Source organism: Platichthys flesus, chromosome 23 (genome assembly GCF_949316205.1).
Source record: "Platichthys flesus chromosome 23, fPlaFle2.1, whole genome shotgun sequence".
Taxonomy (NCBI): Eukaryota; Metazoa; Chordata; class Actinopteri; order Pleuronectiformes; family Pleuronectidae; genus Platichthys; species Platichthys flesus.
The window spans coordinates 11,687,007-11,709,313 of NC_084967.1; the positions used below are offsets into that span (position 1 = coordinate 11,687,007).

General features: G+C 43.5%; 1 protein-coding gene across 1 annotated transcript in view; it reads left to right on the forward strand.

The window, feature by feature from the left end:
* exoc4 (exocyst complex component 4) overlaps window positions 1–22,307 on the forward strand; it is a 106,303-nt gene that overhangs the window by 36,951 nt on the left and 47,045 nt on the right. The window contains exon 11 of the mRNA XM_062382910.1: window positions 4,866–4,962. Coding sequence (XP_062238894.1) covers window positions 4,866–4,962 — 97 coding nt within the window. The remainder of the gene's footprint in view (window positions 1–4,865; window positions 4,963–22,307) is intronic.

Here is a 22,307-nt window from a genome sequence, read left to right on the forward strand (position 1 = left end):
TCAGCTTATTTAAACTTGCTGATCTCAATGAATCTGATGAGTCATTGAATTGTAAGTTAAAATTTAAATGGTGCATTTAAGCAGCACAACAAAGATTCTTTCCAGTTTTAGCCGTTTTGTACAAACACAGTTGAGTGAAGGACTTTTTAAATAAAACAACTACCACGTACAGTTTACAGGTAGATGTAGCCTGCACTGGTTTACATCGCTGAAGTCTGAACAAACAAACAAACAAACACAACAACACAAATTCAAAGGATTATTGTCACCAACATGTCCCACGTTCAGGATGACAATCCCTCATGTCTCGAAAGACACATTCCGCACAATGAATATTCATCACGCTACTGGAGTGCATTGTTGTCACACCACACATGACAGATGTGCATTCATTAAACTGGAGACCACGGAGACACATTGTACGCAACAGTGACACTTTTAATAATTAATTCAACTCATTTTACACCTGAATTTATTTATGCTATCATTTATTTATACGGTTTATTTTCAACTGGGGAGTAGCTCTGGTCTCACGGTTGGTGGAGCAGCAGATACCATCCCATTAAATTAATTTTAATAATTGAAGGCTCTCATTAAGACCCAATCAGGCATGAAGACAATCTGACTGGAATGGGATGCCCGGAAATGACCGGAGACTCATACATTATTGACACAGAAACCGATCTTATTTGATCAGCGGGTTTTCAGCCTCAATGAATGTGCTGCCGACTGTCTGAGTTCTTTGCAAGCCTGTATTCGCGCACATATAAAAATCTATGTCTACAGATCTGATATGTGCACGGAAAATATTAGCTGAATTGATCGCTCTCAAACTCGATTTCATAGCTGCTGCAGACAAGTTAGGGCGCTCAGAGTGAAAATTGGATTATCATCTGTGTTGTAATGACATAATTTGAATCCAGATTCAAGCTCAGTTTTGTCAATCATGGAGTTTTACCTTTTCTTATAGCGACAAAAACTAATTAGAAAGTCACTCAAAGCTCCACTAAGACCCGTCATTCCTCTGATGAAACCACAAGTAAATTCCAGAGTTCCAGATTTGTATTTGCATCTGCACCAAATTTTACACAATCTTAAATATCAGTCTCTTAAACATGACGTGAAGGTACATGAATTATTCCCTGAGAATTCAAAAAACATACTAAAAAAAAAACATCAAACATGGAACACGGCCTCATCAAGCTTATAAGCAAACCGTACATTCTGTAAGAAGAGACAGATGTTGCACTTTCCTAAATGTCAGCTGGGATAGTTTAATGTTGACCTCTGCTCTTGTTCTCTCTTCCCCACTACGGCCAATTGTTTTCCAGCTTTGTGAGCCGTCGTTGTGTGTTTGCTTTCTGCGAGTGACGATGATTGTGAGTCACTTACGCCAATCACCCAGCGGCTCTGCTGCCAGTCCCAATCCGAATCCCTCCGACGGAGACCCCAGGTGTCTTTGATCCTCTTCAGCTTGACCTTTGTTTGATCACACGCGGACACACAACGCAGCATGACGCGTGGGCTCTAAGTGAGAGATTACATCTGTGATCACAACGTGGACACGAGTCACATGAACAAAACAAAAGGTTTGGGTTATGTACGTTTGCAGGACTGTATATTGTCGAAATATTACATTATGAAACTGTACTCATGTATTCATGCTGTGTGTAGAGAGGTAAATTTAGAATTGTTCTAATCATGGTATCAGTGTGAGATCATCTTTACTGACATCGAAAAATCATATTGTTAAAGCTGTTCATACATTTTAATTTTCAATTTAACTTGACTTGATTGTAGTTGATTGTCTATATTTCAATATGAGAATATTGTACTTTTAATGGAGAGAAAGAACCAAACCTAATATATCATTTTCAGTAACACCAATTAGAAAGAGTTCTGCAGGAGAACATATGCACTAGACAATTTCAAAAAAGCTGTAGTACAGGTACATGCAAACACAACCAACCAGGAAATACACAATGTATTTGAAAAAAGCATCTGTGATTGCCACTGTACTTGTTTTTTAACACAGGCTCACACATTTACACTACTGAGCAAAAAAAACAGATCGAAACCATTTGTAAATTAGGGTTTGAGTGTTTCCCCTTCCGCGTCCGTCTGGGCTTCCTCACGCATCCTCTCGCTCACTCGCGGATGCGTACGGGAAAACACTCCGGGTCTCTGGAGATGTGGCGCAGTGTGTTAAAGAAGGCATCACACGTTCATTCTCTCCCTGCCCAAATCTGAGCCGGGGCCGGAATTCATCACAGGATCAAACCTGTTTCTCATCAAACCCAAGAAAGTGTGGATAATGCAATTTCACTAAGTCACTGCTTGACTTGATTGCATGTGGGCCGGGGGGGCGCATGCTAAGGCACCGCAGGGGGCTGGACGGGGGGGCACCGTGCGAGTGTGTGTGAACATGTATGGCGATCTGTGTAGTTTCGGTTTATCCATTTGTTTTCTCTTTGTGTCACTACACAACTCTAGGTTTTGTGTGTATGTGCATGTATATATACATCTGCACTTGTTAGTTACTTTGCCTTCAATCCACGGATGTTTTTATGGAGGGACGTTGTTTGTCTCGTGTGTGTTGCAGAGCGGGCAGTGGCCCTCGGGGGGGGATTTCAGGCAGATTTGGCCACATCAGAATGTGTCACTTCTCCCTCTTTCCGCTGCTGTCCCACTGAGCACCACTCCTCCACACCACCCCTCCCAGTAATCCAGGATCAGACCACACACCAAGGGACACTAATGCAATAGACAGTCATCCAAACAACAAACAAAGAATCCTCAAGCGCGCTCACACACACACACACACACACACACATGCAAACACACAAGCTCTCACAAACAAAGTCGCACTTTGGAACATGGTGTTGAGAGGGGCCTGGCAGCAGATCGGTGGCTTCCTGACCTGGAACCGGAGCCGACCCCGTCTCGTCCAGACAACTCTGAGGAAACACATGCATATTAATGCTGTTCTGTTTAATATTCATCGGTATTACGGCAGCTGGTCCCAGACCCCACGGATCAATGAGGTCTCCCCCCCGCTCCTTTGTCTGACACAGATGCAGATGTTTAGAGCATGAAATTGAATTGGTCACCGTCATTGCAAAGACATACGCTCTCCCCCCCAAGTCTGTGACATGTTGATGCACTTCATGGATCTTGAGTGTTTGCAAGTTGATGATGAGGAAGCATAAGTTTAGCCATGTTGATGATTAAAGGGAGAGAGAGAGAGAGCACAGGGGGGGGGGGATGAGCAAAAGGGTGCGTTGGCGGCATCTTTGTTTAGGAGCCTGTAATTGAGTCTTAATTGAATTGGCACCAACGGAGGGATGAGGAGATGGAGAGAGAGAGACGGAGAAAGAGATAGCTGGAGTGAATTGAACCTCATCTCTGTCTCCACTTAGCAACGCGCATGTGTCCCCCCCCCCCCCCGAGAGTCCTGAATCAGAAAACCCTTGATTTGAAAAAGTTTGGGACGGGATGAAAGCCTTCGTCGTCATTTAAATGAAAAGACGACGAGGGTGTTGTCTCTGCCTACTTTTTCAAATGAAACTTGTTCCATTAGAAATGCGTTATGGAGCCCAGCACAGGGAACAATGGGCTGATATGCATTTGAATGCAAGGCCAGGCCGGCTGCACAGGTAATGCTGAACAGGCTTTCACACTGCGGCGGGGGCGTCTTTGTGTTGTATCACACAAGCTTTAGCGAGGCCATATTGGCCTCGGAAATGAAACACAAGCAACACCAGAGCAAAGGCTTTGTGCCTAACTGTAATCTCACCATTTCCGAACACACACACACACACGCACAAACGCACACACACATTGACTAACCTTCGAAACCCTATCAAAGCCACTTGGATTACCATCTTGTTGGATTTCTGTTCAGGGTGCCCGCTCACTTTCCACACTTGACATCACATCACACTTAATTTCAGCTGACCACAATGCAACAGGAAAGTGCGCACGGCATCTTGAGGGTATTATTCTCAGAGTCCTAAAATCTTTGACTCAAACTTTTTAATAAGCTCTACACACACACACTCACACACGCACACACACTGTTGAATTCTTTATGTGTCAGACTCCCTTGGTTTTATATCTAGACAGTTATTTATTGCATTGTCTGGTTTCTTCCAGTATCCGAGTTGAATTCTTACTTCTTGCCATGGGATTTAACAATAAAGCCTAAATCAAAAAATTCTAATGAATAACATTGTCTCGACTGCATAAAGACAGGAATACCACCCTGTCTTCTCCTTTTCTTATTCTCATTCTTCCCCCTACCACAATTTGTTTGTGAACACTATAAACCTATGGTGAACGTGTGCATTCATAGTGGTTTTGCAAAACTTTTAGACACACACACACACACACACACATTTCTAAATATTTTGTTCCGGAGTTTGCTTTATTGACAACGAGCCACAATATTTCCATCAAGTATATGGATTACTTCAGGTTGAGTGGAGGTAATGAGCTTCGGTGTTCTCTCTCTCTCTCCCCATGATCCCCCCCCCCCCCCCCCCCCCCCCCCGTCTGCAGCCCTCCCTCTCCCCCAATTTCTTTCCAGTACATGACAATGATTTTCTGATCAGCCCTGTTAGCTGTGGGGTTTACCCACGCAGCGATGCAGGGGGTTCGGATGATTGTGTGCACGCGGGATGAATTTAGATCTAGTGGTGGCAAGTTGATGTGTTTATAACAGCCGAAGGTGTCAGCGAGGAGCGAGGAGACGTCCATGGAGCAGGACGTGGCGTCTCGTTAGGAGTCTGGGTCGGTCCAGTTGAAAAGTCGGTCCCCCCAAGCAGCACACACATAGAGTCACGTCCTGTTTCCTCTGTTTCTAGGTGGAGCCGATGACAACTTGATCGAGGGGGGAGAGATGAAGTTCGTGTGCAAGCCAGGAGCGAGGAACATCACTGTGATCTTCCAGCCTCTTCTCAGGTACAGCGCTGAATGATAACACTCAACACCTCAGACCAGACTTCCTCAGAGGCGTGTGATATGTGATCAGCAACACAGAGCAGCAAAAAGCTCAGTTAATAGTCCCAACTGAAATGAGGCCCTTTATTCTCAGTTGAGTATGAGTAAATGCGGAAGTGCCATAAGTGGAGTACAAATATGTCATAATTACACTTTAGGGTTTCCCGCTCTGGACAGAAACATTTTCAGGGCTGTTTTCTGAAGCCGTAATCCCAGTACAGTCTTCTGCTTTCCAATTTGAAGTAATCTAATTAACACAAACCAGTTCACAAACAACAAAACATGCTCTTTCTACTGGATTCAGTTGGATTCAATTAGTTTTACTATATGTACACTATACGTTAAAGGGTCTCCAGTGTCTCGGTGGTCTGTCAGACAGGGTAAGCCAGGCCACAATACATGTAAAGCCAGGGACATGACTCAATACCAGTAATGTAAACTAATCCCATTACAGAGCCTCTTAGTGACTATCCATCGATTTCAAACTTTTTAATTTTTAGTGGGAAACAATAAATCAAACGTGATGTAATATACTGTACTCTCGGTTTCCAAACATTTTTTCTTGATACCATCCAGGAATGGGGATTGACTGCCGCCCGTGCTTTTATTTCCCATTAAATTTGAGTATTCTGGAAGGTTGTCTTTGTTAATGTTCTGTATGGTCGTTTTCTATACAGCGCTGTGGTCCCAGTAGAGTAGTGTAAATCTAATACTGAAGCAGTTTAATTGAATTGGCCGCTGTGCAGTGATACATTGCCCTCTAGGATCCATTAAACAGAGATGTTTCCCATTTCCACACTGTGGTCCTCGGCCTACACTTTTTAACATGACGGGGGATATTTCAATGCATGGAAGTAGGATTAGAATTCCCTTCTGGCAAACACTTTGTTTGTCGCTTAAAATTCCATATGATTGGCTGGTGAACAGAGGTGATGACTGTCAAACTAGATGGTTAAACACATTCTCTTGCATCGATCTTCTGTATGTGTTTGTTTTTTAAAGAGTGTAATCCTTTAAAGGGTTAAACAGATTGGAATCATCACTTCCACACAGGGTTTGTAGCATATAGCTGTTAAAATATGTTATATGAGTTTTTATTTATCTTTAAATGCACTGGTATCAGATTAGTACTCTATGTCGGCCGATACGCAAAGACCTACGTAACACCTGTATTTTGTCTTTTATAAATGACATCATCTACAACTTTTTTAATCTCTAAACACACAAATACAAATATCAACACAGACCAAAACAGATGGACTTTTACATTTTGGTTAAGTTTACTTCCACCTAACGTTACGGACGACTAAGTAATATGGAATCACAGTCGATTAAGTTAGTTTGCACTCAAGCTAGATTGCTCTTCATCTGTCACATCCACTTTGGCTCCCCCTCACGTCCCCGCCAAACTGAGCGGTATTGTCATGTGTCATTTCACCTTTTGTTTGATAGATTGATGCTGTTTGAAAGCAAATGACTGGTTTCAGTGGGAGTAAGGGCTGTGTGGTTTGTGTGTGTGTGTTGGAGTGCATGCATGTGTTTATGCATGTGTTGCTGTCTTCCTTTGCAGACGGCTGACTGTGTGTTTATGTCCCGTCGCTAATGTTTTGGCTTTTCTCTCAGTCTCTCGTTCTCTAGCTGACGCACAAACACACACACACACACACTCTCACACGTGTTGATGCTCAGCCTGTGTTAACCGTGGGCCTCGCCAAGCTTTTGTCTGAACAAATGACCAAAAATAAAACGGTGACTAGCTCTCTGCCTACCTCTGCTATGTTGTCTGTAATGGTTCATATCAATCACACCCAACTGCCTCGCACACTGGGGCACTCTCCTCCTCTGCCTCCCTCCAACCTGCCCTCTCAAGACTTCCAGTGCCAATGGAGCGCTGTTGCTTGCAGATGGTTTTCTAATGGCAGAGCTCTGGCACGCCGCTGATGGATCACTACACCTCCTGCCGCCAGCCAAGCAACTCATGGCAGCTTTAATGACGAAAGCAGTCGGGGGGTTTGCGGCACAGGAAGTCACTGGTGTGTGTGTCTGTGTGGCAACGTGTCGGCATATGAGACAACAGGGTCCTAATGTTTGTTTGCAAATGTTTTTTACATGTTGTGTTATATATTTGTATTCCTCCTCCCATATCAAAGTGTTCTTAACATTGCAATTGTGCCCCCGGCAACACAAAGTCCTCACCATTTCATCTTATGTTATATGAAGCACTCTACGAGTAGTTCAGATGATGTTGCTTGTTATTCGCTTCCAATTAGGAAGAGCAACTCTTTCTATATCCACAGTTAAATGAACCTGGGGATAATGACCTTCATGATATTAGCTGTCCAGGATTGCCAAGGTCCTAATCTAAAGTGGCGCCAAGCATGACCCAAGTGTCTCTGCTAGTTTCAGACCTTTGAGTTGTCCTTTTCCCATCCATCGCCCACATTCTTACATAGCAAATGAACTTGTGCCCATCTGGGCACCCAGGTTGGTCTCGACGGGTAAATATCTGGATTTACACAGAGCTTTTTCTTTTCTTATCCAACACTTCCATATACTGATATACAGCAGAGTCCTGCACAGGTCTATTTTTGCTAAACCTGCACCTGCAAAGCTCTGAACTGGACTTGACCCATCACCTCCAATCATCTCCAATGCAACACAAGCTGCCCGGATCTGTTAACATATGTCATGCAACATAACCTGCCAACCCCCCTTTTGGTGTCTGAGATGTGTTCTTGGATGAAAAAAACACATTTCCTGCACTTTTTGCAAAGCCACTAAAAATCTTTTTGTAGTTTTAGTTAGTTTGCTGTAGTAACAGTTATCCGAGTGGATCTTAAGTGCTTAAAGGTGGTGTCATAGGCTTTTATTATACAACAAATCTTTGTGGCTGACTGGGCTTCATTCAAGCTGAGCTACATGTTAAACATTTATTCAGAAAACAAACTTGACTTCTCACCTGCTGCCCTCTTGAGCTTTGTTCATGTTTTCCTCGAGCCCGTACCCCTGAATTTATATGAATATACTTTTACCCGTGAACTGCAGATACACAACCCAGCTTTCTCCAATAAAAACCTGGTCAGGTAGTAGCGTGCCATAGGCGGGTGCATAATGTGCATGCACTCTGCTCTTTACACACACACACACACACACACAGATGGTCGTACTGCACACGACTCTGTGCTGGGGCAGAATTTCTAATAGCAGCCAAAGAGAGTGAACAGAATTGCACATATCTGATCCAGATTCTGCTGGAGGGATAATGTATCCCACCTGGTCTTGGATGGCCTCGGGCTCCCCCAGGAAGTGCTGGAGGAGGTGGCCGGGGAGCAGGACATCTGGACAACCTTGGTTTTCCTGCTGCCACCACAACCTAGACCTGGATAAATGCTACAAAAGGGGACTAGTGTGGGTTAGACTTGTCTCATGTTGTAAATACAGTAACTACATCTAATAGTTATGATCCTACCTCTTACATGATTTAAATTGTGATGGAGGCCCTTTCCCTTTGTCATACTGCAGTCAGAGGTGTCATGGGTGCAGAGTGTATGTGTTTAAACATGCACACGCAAATGCGAGGCAGACATAGGGGAGTGTTTGTGCATGTAGCAGCCAATTTAGTTTGACTTGTGGGGTCTCCCGCTGACATTTGGGTGATATTTACACCCCTTGCTCCAGATGAGGTTGGCATTTTGAAAAGCTTCAGCAGGTCCCTAATCTCCTCCCTGTTCGCCATCCTCAGGATGACCCGGAGTGGCCATGCCTGTTGAATTTTCAGCTGCCTGAGTGGTTTGCATGCTTGGCTTCATTCACTTCTACACAGGCAGTTCACTTTAAATAATCGCTGTTTATTAAGAACCTAAATGCAGTCCACCCAATTTTCTTGAAGCCTTGTGGGATTTCTTCATATTTGGTGCAAACGTTCACTTGGATTCAACGATGATCTGATTAGAATGCTCAAAGTCATATTTTTCTTCTTCCCGTTTAAAGTCCTGAATGGTCATCGCCAAACCTTTGGTTTAGAAAAGCCGACATTTTTCCTCCTTGATATGAATCATTCAGTCAAATTGCTTGGATCAGAGTTCAATCAATAAGTAGTTTAGCAAGATCCTCTTAATAATTAGACATTTCCCTTCGCTTTGTTTGCCAAATAGCTGGAGCTTTAGGTAAAAGGTCAAACTGGAAATCCTGCTGTCAGGGCAAGATTTGGACAGAGATTCTAATAAACCAATTTTTCCTTCACTGATTTGCTTGCTAAAAGGCTTAGTGTAATACTAACAGGCTTGTGCTCAGCTATTTTCTATTATAATTGAATTCATTTTTGGCTTTATCTAGGTTTTTTTTGTAATTACCAGTTCAAATATATTTCTGGTCTGAACTTTAAATTACCTGTGGGCGTGTTTTGGTTTTATCTAACAAAACGGTTTTCTGTGTTTAATCAAAATTTCACTTAAACTGATGTAAGTGAGCTCATGTCTGTCTTTGCATTTGTGTACTGAAACTTCAAGGAAACAGAGTTATCCTAATGATCCTCAGCTAATGTCCGACTGGTGGGTGTTCTATAGATCTCTCCATGTGCCCATACAGAATTATCTCATTAAATGAACTCATGTTGATGTGCAGATACTTGACGTTGGTTCTTCTTGTAAGTTTCTGTGGCAGAGTGAAAAAGTTCAAGGTAGAGAAGTGAGTCAGCGTGTCGGAGATTGACAGAGAGTGCCCAGGGCGAGAAGAGAGGGAAGGACGACTGAACAAGTGATGAAAAGAATAAGGAGCCGTTAGAGAGCAGAGGAGGACAGAGGGGCTCTACCTCCCACCAGTGTAGCCCGTGGTAAAGACGACACACACCACGACTCTGCACTAATTTCACACTCTCATTAACTCCTCTCCTGAGCAGTGCACACAGGGATAGAAAGAGCTGGAGCTGAAATCGAGTACCTTTTAAAAAAAAAAAAGAAGAAAGTTTTAAACAGTTATTTTTGAGGTTCCTCAAATAATTTAGCCGAGAGGTTCACTGTTGAATTCTCAAAGTAGATATTCAAGGAGAAGGATTTTTTTAGATTTTTTTCACATTTCCTACTGAAATTCTTGAAGAAGACATCACTCTGCCAAAATAGATGATATCGACTGTGTGTGAACTCATGGAGACTTTACCTGTGAAGACACATGCCCTTGGTTTTATTGTGTTTTTCATATTTTTTATGTTTTATAACTAAAATATCAAGCTTCAATTAAATGTCATCCTCATCAGCAAACCATGAAAGCTACAAAACCATTAATCAAGCCATTTATGTAGATAGTTATTATCATAGCATCATTAAATTAGTATTTAAGACAAACAGAAAAAGTCCTCTTGCAAACTAATGCGACACTGTTCAGTGTTGATCTGCTTTTTCTTGCATAATGGAAAAGAGCAGCTATATAAATCCAGCAATCATATAATTTAACACTCTGCAGTTTGTTGGGCAGCGTGAACAAGATCAAGTTAAGCAGAAGATCAAGTATCTTTCTCAAATACACCTCGACGAGAAGATTTGTCTGGGATGTTAAAGAGCAACTGTTGATATTATTTCTGGGGACTGGAGGTGCCCATTGAGTTTTACCCTCACATGACCCTTTCTTTTCAAATACATCAATTCTCTCTGCGGCAGAACTGAAAATGGCAAAAATAATTTGTGGCTGAACCCTAACCTCTGTTTAGTCAGGCAGCAGCTTCATAATTACTATTGAATAAAACAGTTTTGCTTCGACAGTAAATCTGAAGTCAACCTCAAAGAGGTTCCTGCACAGAGGCTATTAAAATGCAGCATGGACGTCTTGTCTTAAGTCTTCCTCACACATACAGGCACAGACTGCTTTGCTCTGCCAGCCCTGGCTCTCTTTTCTAATCTTTTCTCACTCTTTCGGGGGGGGATTTCCCTTAGTAAATAGCATCCTGCCTGTCTCTCTTTCTCACCCACACCCATTAAAAACTGGAAGCATAGTTGGGTATAAGGGGAAGAGGTGATTTTACACTGGAAAGGTCAGAAGGAGGAAGAGAGATAAAGAAACCAACAACAGAGAGGATAGCAGATGGGAGGCAATGAATGGAAAACACAAAGGGGAAAGGATGATAAATAAACGGGAACAAACAGACAGGTGGAATGATAATAGAAGGAGATAAGAAGACTTGAGAGGAAGAAGGAAAATGCAGAGCAACAGAACGGTTTGCATGCTTGGTGGCATCTTAGCTTGCTTTGAATTCCAGTTATTTATATGCACATGTGTTCACTGTTCATACGTCTACCATGAACTGTACATGGGGAGGAAATGAAAAGAGAGATTGAACACCGGTGTGTAACCAGTGTGTATTTGAAAAAGAGCTAGAGAAGGAGATTTGATAAAAGCCAATACAGCTGAAGATTTCTTGTTGCTGAGTCCTTGGGTGGCGTGTGTGCGTCCTGCAAGGTTTTCAGAGACATACCAACATCATCAGCCGGAACAAATCTCCCACATACTTTTTGAAGGAAGAGGACTTTCATTATACTGGTCGTTTTTACATAATGACATTACAGCGCCCTCATTTTCTCAATTCTAAAGGAAAGACTTTATCCAAAAAGCAACAAACCAGTGAATTTCAAGTATAAGCAGACGATGAAACGTGACAAGTGTATCTGTGTTGTTCTTTGCATGCTCAATATATCCCTGTTTATAGGTAAAGCTATATCTATGCATTCCTGCTTTATAATAAATAATGCTAATGTATGGAAAGCTCTAACCACACCTAAACAAAATAACGTGACCGCCGAGGAACAGAAATGCATATGCACGGGGAAGGAGAGCAGCAGAAGACCGACAGAGAGAGGTTGTGTGTGGAAGGAGCGATGCTGTGACTCTGTCTGGTGCTGGTACCTGTCACCACGACTGCTGCAGCACCAGCACCCCCCCCCCCCCCCCCGTCTTCATTCTTTTATCTCTCTGATGCCCTCCCCCACACGACAACACACACACAACACACATCATGTTGTAAATAACACTGCTGCTTTTATCGCCTCCCAAAAGTGCAACTTCAGCCACTTTCTAGTTCGCTGCAGAGTTTTCAATCTCCTCCTGTCTTAAAGGACATGCGTGCACACACACACACACACACACACACACACACACACACACACACAGCAGATATTGTGCAGCAGATTAGATACATCAATGCGGGGGTCTTTTCTCCGGCTATAGAAGGTGGATAAACTCTTTGATTGTGTTTATCCATCCCATAATGGAATCCGACTGGGTTCCCAGGGCAACCTGTCCAGCAGACTTATGTGAAGCAGACAGTCGTCAGTGGGAGCTTAAGGGCGTCTCGTTGGTCTGAACGCCCGGCAGTGGACTTCTTATGAAGTGGGCTTTGGAGGTCCCTGAGGTTTGAGGTCTGCGTGGGGGAAAGAGAGAGAGTGGATACTTGGAATTGTTGCCCGGTCAGATTAGAGGCAGGACCGGTGTGGTGACACAAAGACGACCATTACCTCAGAGACACACACACACACACACACACACACACACACACACACACACACACACACACACACACAGGCGCGCACAGGCGGTCACAGGCCTTTGAAGCTCGTCCAGATGACCCTGGTCATTATCACACAGATGTTCCCACAGTCATGCTGTCCCTATCAATGTTGTCGCCCCCCCCCCCCCCCCCCAGGTCCTGATTGGCTCTGATTGGCTGCTTTTTGAGCGAGATCTGTATTCTCAGGGGAGTTGCAGCTCTGTGTTTGTGTCGTCCCCGCTGCACTGTTTAATGAAATGACGGCCTCCACCTTTATTTTCTTTTTAATGTTCGATAATTTAATTAAGTCCAACGTGGCTCTCCAGACCTGTTGCTATGAAAGGAAAGGAGTGAGAAGACAGAATGCCCTTAATGCTCATCGAATGAATGCCAGCGGGAGCCTCTGCCAAGAGGAGAATCACTAAACCACAATGATGGGATTTCTTTTCACCGTGTGTTGCTTTCTGCCACATCCCTCACTTGGTTATTTGTCTCCTTTCCTTCTCTCATTTCCTGCATTCGTCCCAGGACGTTATCAGCCGCTTAAAGAGGATAGTTTAAAGACCCACTAAAAACAGAATTTCGGCAAAGAAATGCTGTAGCGTATTTAAAAAGAAGTGTATTCCGTGTTTCTTATCTGCTGCTGCCCTTCTGAGAATACTGTCAAGGTGAAGACGGAGAACCGGAGACGGGTGATTTATGGATATTCTCTTGTTCCTGTCCCTCACACTTCCCTCTGTTTTCTCTCTTTGAATTCAGCCTCAGTCGTCAGTCTCTCGTCTCTCCATCCTTCAATCCCCTGACAACATGAGCTGCCACTCTGTGTTACTGTCACATGAGCGAGCGCCGGCCCCCACATCACAGCAGCCTTTGATTGGCCAGGCCTTTCCAGGTCGGCGAGCCGCTGCCTGATAATAACCTTGTTTGATTGCTGGAGCAGAGAAGTAATTGATTGATCCGCTCACCCTGTCTGGGGCTGGGCTTCTGAAGTAGCCTCGTGGATCCAAATGTGTGTGTGTGTGTGTGCGGGCGGGTGTTTGTGTGGAGGCGGAGGGGTCGCTTGATTGTGGAGGGAAGTTCTGGATAAGCATACATGTGTACGCTGCACAGATTAAAACACACACACACACATCCACCCGCACTCTGTTATTATCGTATACGACAATATGCAGTGTGTACCGGAGCTGTACAGATGAGGGGGAACGTTTGGGGAGTTTGTTTTTTTAAACACATCTGCTCTGCGTACCTCTCTAAACAAACCCCACCGACCAAATAACAAGTCATTAAACCTCATTAAAAATCTCCAGCTCCCTCTGAAAGGATTTTTTGTGATCCCCTAATTGGTGGTTACATAAGTTAGTCCATCTTTCTTTATGGTTAATTATTGTCAAAGATAGATGGTCTCAACTCGCTGCAGGATCTGATCCGACAGCAGCTAAAGAGACTCCAGGCAGTTCCTAGAGACGGCGTTTCACAGCTAATTATTGGAGTTGGACCGTGTTCGTCCTCTATGTGGGGGAATATGTGGATAACATCAAGGTGTAAATGTTAACTAGGTAATGATTCATGTTTTTCTGTGAAAATTTCTTGTAAATATCACTTTGCAACTAATTTGCATTCACGAGCATCCACATTTGTCTCGTATCCCGATGTGAGGAGATGTAAAATCTCTTTGGACGAGACTTTATTTGCTGCTCATGTCTTCGATTTGTTCCCGTTGGGTAATTTTGCCTCTGGCTCATCTTCCTGTGGTTTTAAAGGATCATTTTGTTGTAAACCAAAACATTTTGAGCCTCAATAGACTTAGATATTTTTCAGGGTGTTTAACTCTTGCGGTTATAACATTACTTCGAATTCCCAAGCTGTGAAAAAACTCAGCATTGAAATACACAGCATTCTTTATCTTCTTTTTTTATAAGATCCCCGGCTTTTCTGGAGTCATGATGGATCTATTGAAAGTGCAACCAGTGGAAAAACCAAACAGGCTTACCGAGTTCATCCTCTCCTCTCCTCTTGTATATCTATCCAGCATTTGGAATCACCGGATATGTTTTGGTTATGTTTATATTTTAGCAGGCCCATGCTGACACCGATATTAGGCAGTGAAACATCTCCCACATAGATCGGCACATATCTACAAACATAAGCACAGATACCAATATGTCTGTGAGGGATATCAGCCCAAAGAACTGATGCACATGCTGATTTCGTTCCTTTTTAATAGTTCCCCGCCTCAGCAGGAAGTACATTTGGTTTCTCGCTCCTTCTGCTCTCCTGTTTGTCACGAAACAAGTGAAACGCGGGAAGTCAAGAGATGGAAACCCTTTTGCAATAAAGTGCAACGACAGTAAACTGCCGAGCTTTCCCCTCCGGAGCTGATGAGCTGCGAGAGTGTAAACACATCCACCACCTAGCCCCCCCTCCCCCCTCTACCTGTAAGTGGTCTCTTCTCTGGAACAGTTTGGCTAAATTCATTACAACCTGACCGAAATAGAACTTGCATCCACAACAACAATGAAGACTCGGAGGGAATTTCAACCAGAATAGGACGGAGCAGACTGGTGGAAGGGAATAAACAACATAAGGGAGGTAGGGGGGTGAAAGGAAAAGGCAAAAAATCCATTATGTTTGATGTTAGCGTCTCATCTTGGCAGCAAATGCTGGTGGAAAAACCCTGTGAAATGACATTAGGGGCATCTTGTAATGTGATTTCTGCTATGTGTGAATATGAGATTTCTAATGGATTTGAGCACATTAGAGCAGTCTTTATCTGTAGTATTTATTCCCCCCTGGTTTCAAATGCAATTTGCTAAGTACAATGTTTCACTCTGCTCTAGCTCCACCAGCTCTCTGGCTGGAAGGGATGTGGGGGAGGATTATATTATTTTTCTTTCTTTCTCTTTTTTGGTGGGTGGCGCTACATAAAGATATCGTGATAAATATTCCAGGCACAGCACATGTGACAAATTGGTATATTATGAGAAAGGGAGATTGTTTCTAAAATGTGAGCAGAGGTATGCAGAGAAGAATAATTTCACGAGGAGCACGATTCTGTGCATGTGTGTGGATCTGCAGGTTTTGGGTTGTAGGTATGCTTTGCATCTGTCCAATGCTTTTTATTCACGAGTCCAGTGACTTCATGTTTGTGTTTGTTTGTCAGTAATGCACCTAATGACACAATTATAGAATGTGTACAGGCGATTAATTCACACGGTTATATCTTTCAAACTTTTATATCGTGGAATCAATATCCACAACAGATGTGTGTTGTTGACATCACATTCTGAAGCAGCAGTAGTAGTAGCTGAACATCAACTTCCTCTTCTTTCTATTCTGATATGAAGTTTATTAGTCTATTTATGTAATATATTGGTTTTTGGCCATTGCAATAGTTGTTTTTGTCTTGAAAAGGATTTGATGTGCATAGCTGTTTAAACAGGATCTTCATCTAATTAAGAACTCATCTTGGTATGAGCAACAACCTAGTGTCAGGGGTTAAAAGGTGTAACAAGTAAATAAACAAGGTGTCACAAGTTATTTACATGAATTTGATGAAGTAATCTGTGTGTGAAGTCTTGTTCAAATGAACACGCACACACAGATCTGCAGGGTCAATGCCAACCTGCTACAACGTTCAGTCAGTTTTAACGATTCACTGGTTTGTTGACACGAGAGTCTTCTGCCGCCGCACCTTCCCCGATCAGGAAAAGCTCACACATCTCACAGCACAGTGTTGTACTGAATGAGATTTCTACCAGCCTCTCGTGATGAATGGGGCCGAGCAGGGTCTGATGCAGGACTCCACGGCTCGGACAGAGTGCCATTTTCATAGCCCACCATCTCAACCTTCGCTGCTTAAATTGTTAAAAAACAGAAGAAGAAGAAGAAGACTCATGTTCGTCTTCAATTTCCCTGACACCCTAATATCTGTCTCTGACTGATTGGGGTCACAACATCCCTGATTAGCATCCACACGGACGTGTTCCTGCCAGCGGTTCCGCAAATTGTCCCAAATCAGCCAACGTGGTGCACTCGGCGCTCTCTGCAGGCTTAATGAGCTAGATTAAGAAGGAAGTCGTTTAACCCCTGCAAGCACATACACACACATACACACACACACACACACACACACACACACACGCACACACACACACAGATAGGCATATGTACTCATGACAACCACACAGTCATAAGCACAAGCCAAACACTCACGCCCTTCACGCACATATACACACACACATATACTCTAACAACCCCCCCACCCTGTATTTCACTAGATAGGAGATGGAGCGAGGCCATTATGCAAATGTCAGGTGTCAAGTGTAAATGAGATTGGAGGGATGGGAAACAGAAGTATTGAATCAAACTGGCTCCCTTGGCAACTGCACCAAGGTAATGAGAGCATTCCAGGACGGAGGCTGGCGCAGGGAAATAGACAAATATGGTGGAAACGAACAAAACTGTTAAGAGCAAGTCCACCGGGTCTAGTTGATCCAAGGAAGAGCCGATAACGCCACCAGCTGCCTCATTCGTACTTTGGAGTGTGGATAAAGACGCTGCGGCTCACCTCGAAACTGACTTTACGTTGATATAGATAATAGAACGGAGAGAGGCAGCTTAGGGTCACTCGTAGCAGCCTCGTCATTGCCTCTGCCAGGGAGGTTATGTGCCCCCCCCCCCCTTGTACATTGGGTTGTTTGTTCAATTGTCGGCAGAGTCAGGCCAAACCAACAGAACGGATTTCAACAAACCGGCCGAGAAACAATCCTGGACAAGGGGGCAGATCCAGGAATCACTTTCTTTAATATTGTGAGATAGAGCAATTTGGACGTTTTCGTTGAAGTCCCAGGAAAAAGTTTGAATTTGAAATTAGGCACATATATGAGTCTCATATATGAAAGTGTTTGTGTTTGTGTGATATGGTGCATATACAAATACACATCTGGTCCTGGTGTTTGGCCTTGGCAGAGGTATGCGCTGTACTGACAGCTCTAGTTTCTTTGTTGGATGATTGTTTGGTTTGTCAGCTTGTCAGTTTGTCGGCAGTGTAACACAAAAACTACGAATTACCTTGACACGTGATAGAAGGATGGGACACAGGCCAAAAAAACAGAAAAAAAAACATTGAATGTTGGTGCTAATTATAATTGTTTTTTGTTGACAGTTCCACCAACTTCCCAGGTAAATCAGAGCCGTGAGCTGACGTATATTAGTGTGTGCAGCTTTGTGTGGCTTGATTGCATTTAAGTGCGTGTAAGTGCCATTCTTGTTTGGGTTTATACTCACATAACTAGCGGGAGATCAGACAGACAAAGGTGTTGGTTTCTGTTATGTTACAAGGACTCACATCAACAGCGGGTGGTAGGTGATTTATGGCAAGTGAAGGGAGCTTACGTGAATTTGTTCTTGTTTAGAAACCGTACCCGGTCGCCATTTATGTTATCCACATGTCTCTAATTGTCGGCACTGTGTAAGTAGTGCAGCGTGCACCACTCTCAAAGATGTTTAACCTTCAGTATTTCTAAGTTGTTAAACTAAAGAAACAACAATATCACTACAAATTCTCCAAGCCAACCCTTTTATTCAGATGACTTTGAAATACAGAGTCGTGCATAGGTTGTCACTGCGGGTCATCTCTTCATCTTCCACAGAACTTCGGCCCGGCTGTTCTTAAACACTGGTCGCATCCATCTTTCTCTCCCATCTCTTCATTTGATGTCTCTCTTGTTTATCTCTCTGTCTGTCTGCTCTGTCTATAGCTGCAGGCCGTGCACTGATTATTACGACTCCTCATCCATAATCCTCTTTTCTTGCCTCTTCTTCTCCCCTCGTTCCTCCGACTTGCCTCTTTCCCGCTCTCCCTCCCACGCTCACTGGCTCATTTACTGCTGGCCCTGGTCTCCTTGTGAGAATATGAAATATTCCTGTAATTACTGGAACCTCAGACTACAACTGTTAGTTTAATAATGAATGTAAAACTGAACAAGGAATCGGAGAAACATCATGTAATGTGTTTGTGTTGAAAGGAATTTTCTTCATTCACTCTCTGGTATTCATATATATTAATACAGATAATCATCTGATAAAGCCTCTACCAGACATAAAACTGTGTTTTATTAAGATAAATGTCCCTCTCTATGTAGTAAGCCTGCGTTTTTTGATGTTCACCATATATAGTTACCTGCTTCACTCTATTATTAGTTATTCAATCTTAAATACTGATAGCAGCTTCTCTTGAAACTAGAAGTTTTGACCAGGTATAGTTTTTCTTGACCTGTTCATGGATCTATCTGTGGTGAGTGGGGAAGTGACAAATGCAAATTAGTTTTCGTAGATCGCTATTTTCAAGATTTCTCACTAATAAAATGGTGGGCCCTTCGTATTCATAGTGGACATAAGTAGGTCTATCAGAGAACACCCCCGCACAGCATACTGTAACTTTCCTGTATGAGCTCACCCTGCATTTATCAAATCAATTCAAAAATAATTCACAACACTGCAAATCCCATCAGCTCCGGCTTTCATTACAGACAACACATGCACTCGTGCTTTTTAGATTTAATCAAATTAATTTAATACAATAGATGACATTTTATCCTTTTATCAGCCGCTTTAATAAATAAAGAAGTCTGTTTTGTTCTGACCTTTTTCATGTGTGTTTATCAGTGTTGCAGTTAATTATCTCGTTAGTGAATTTAAAGCTCTGGCAGTTATCTAGTCTGAACTCTGAGCACTCGGCTGTTCTGAGAAATTCACTCGCAGGAAATTTGCTTGCATCCTCTCCTCCTCCTCCTCCTCCTCCTCCTCTTCCTCCTCCTCCTCCTCCTCCTCCACCTCCTCCTTTCTATCTTCTGTCTGTGGTCATCCTGAGTGCTGAAATCTTTAATAGACGGAACCACTATTTACCAACATGGCTTCTTGCATGGAAACACATCACCCACACACACACCCCTGTCACTTTGTAAAAAGTGAAATGCACTAAGTTAAAGGTCAGTGCCGACTCAAGGTTGTCTCTCTTCCCTGAGAGCCCTTTCAAGTGGACACACACAAACACACACACACACAACCACACACACACAAACGGACTAAGACATGACACTACTACAAGCAGGCTCGGACAGGCTATGAAAGGATCAATGAATAATTTAACCCCTAACATCATATTTCCCATGGCAGTAACATATACAGAAGGGGCTGTGTGTGTCTGTCTTTGTGTGTTTGTGTGTGTGTAGTGGTGTGGCGAGTGCCCACCTTCGTTTTCTGTCTGCCTTATATGCTGAGAGGTGGCTATTTCAGCAGTGTAATGTGATGTGTGGGAGTATTATCAGAGCTGTAGGTATGACAGACACACAGCCCTAGAGCTGACTTCCTGGAATTGCATTTTGTTGGCCGTCTCCAATATGGGACCTGTCGCCTCGCTCCCTCCAGGCCATGCAAACCGTGATGGAGGCGTCCCTGCGAGGTGTCACCATCAAGGGTGCACGACTCCTTTCTGTGTTTCTGTCTGGTTCTCCCGCCGATTAAGATTTTTATGCCTTTTCAATCATTTTGCCCTCCTTCAATCCTCTGGCTCTCTTTTTGTTCCCTGTTACTGCTTCCTTCCACCTTCACTTTGTCCTCACTCCTCTCTTCCTTACCTCTCTCCCTGCCATTCCTTCTTCAGGCCCCCCCCCCCGTCAACACTGTCATAGCTTGGGGAGCCCTTCAGTGTATTACCGACCTCTCAACACTAGTTCTCTTTATGGCACTTTCTCTTTTTAAATTCAATCAGGCTTCAATGGAGCCCCCAGAACCATTTCAATTTACTACCTGGACGCCACAGGATGGAAAGTCCTATGCTAACATAAAGGTCTAAATGGAATGGAAGGGGTAAGAGAGAGAGAGAGAGAGAGAGAAAAGAGGGATGGCGGAAAAGTATGGCAAAGAGGGGAGGAGGTGTATTGAAACGGTGCCACGGAGAGATAACGGCAATGGAGTGGTAAAAATAGAGAGAGGCCGGGGGAATTAGGGGGGAAAGAGGGTGAGAGGGAAAGATGAGGAAAGAGTCTGAAGCGTTGCAGGGGATAAGAGACGGCAGAGAGAAAAGGGGAGTGAAATGGAGGGCGGGAAATGGAGGGGGGGGGTAAAGTGAGGAGAAGAAGTGATAAATATAAAGTGTTTTTTTAATCAGAGGAGAATGTGATGTGACACGGCTCACACAGCAACCTGTTTGAGGGAATGCATCAACCTTTGGCCGTCCGTGATACTGTGCACCGGGAGTACACTGTGCTGGGAGGTTTGAGGCAAATAAATAACAGACACAAACCCGAATGGAAGTCGGAAGATGAAAACTAGTTTTCCGTTGGAGCAAAATTGTTCTTATATATTTATGTATAAATCAACACAATGGCTTCCTCGCCCAATGCCATTTCCCACAGAACAATCCGTTTGACCTCAACTTGCCGACTTTCTTCAGGGCAACTTTCTATTTACTTTTTTCCCTATGGGGCCAAAATGGACTCCTCACGTCCATCTTTGCTGCCAGCCCTATTTGTGTGTGTGTGTTGTGTGCAGGTTAAGTGTTTTTCTCAGTACTTTTCAGGCAAATTGAAAAGCGCCTTCGCACTTAACTCTCCTGGGGATAGTTGCCATTTCGGTCGTGCTGAGTCATTCACTAAAAAGCACGAGTGTCCTTCGGTCTGAAGTCTGTATCGTCTCCATCAACTGTGATTAGACAAGAACATAATGTGCGTGTGTGTCGGTGCGTATGTGTGTGTGTGTGTGTATATGGCTGTGTGTATATGGCTGTGTCAGTGATGATGAAAGACAGACACAACATTCAATCAGTTTCGTCTCCCAAGCTGTATCTTCCGCTCTCTTACCACTTTGCAACGTGAGTTTGTTTTGCGATGACTTTCACCATATAGCCAGCAAATATGAATCAAGGCGTGTCTGTACATAAAGTCCTTTTGTATGTGCTCAGTGCTGACGTACAGTAAGTGTTTATTTTGCCCTTTTTACTGCCTCTGGTTTCTCATTGTGTATGCCATCGATTTTGTAAGGTCCAGATTATAAGGTCATTTTTACGATAAGAAGAAACCCTACAGTAATTTTGCTCTCAAATAACCCGTAGATACTGTTTAGGTATAATAAATACGAGTCACAGTTTGTAATTGTTGGCGTCTCCTCAATCAGCTTTGTTTTTTTTATATCCTGGCTTACTTTAATAGAGCAGCGCCCTTCCCCCTGTTCCTGTAAATGTCACCTGTGGGAGGCCACTTAGAGCACAGCTTATTAATCAGACTTGTTTTATATGAACGCTTAAATACTTCAGCGCTGAGCAGAGCACAATCAGACCAGATACAGTTTGTGTCTGCACCTGCCCGTCTGTCTAATGCGTGCCTGTGATTAAGAAAATAAGAGCTTGAGGGGACCAGAGACCCACACACACACACACACACACTCAGACGACACAGAGACACACACACACACACACACACACACACACACACACAGAGACACTATGGGACCAACCATGAACAGCACTGTCACCTGCCTCTTTATCTGTATTGACTCACATTGTACAATGGTGACAAAAGCAGTAATTTAGGCCCGGTTGCCTCCCATTGTGACATTGAGGCATCGTCTTCTCTCTGTGCTCTTAATGGCTCAATGCAGCGTGTGAGAGAGCTGAACCTCCCCTCGCTGCTCACAGCCCTCCTCCGCTCACCTGAAAAAAATACACAAATCACCTGCTTTTAAAAGTGGCAGGAGGTCGACACAAAAGTTTCTTGTG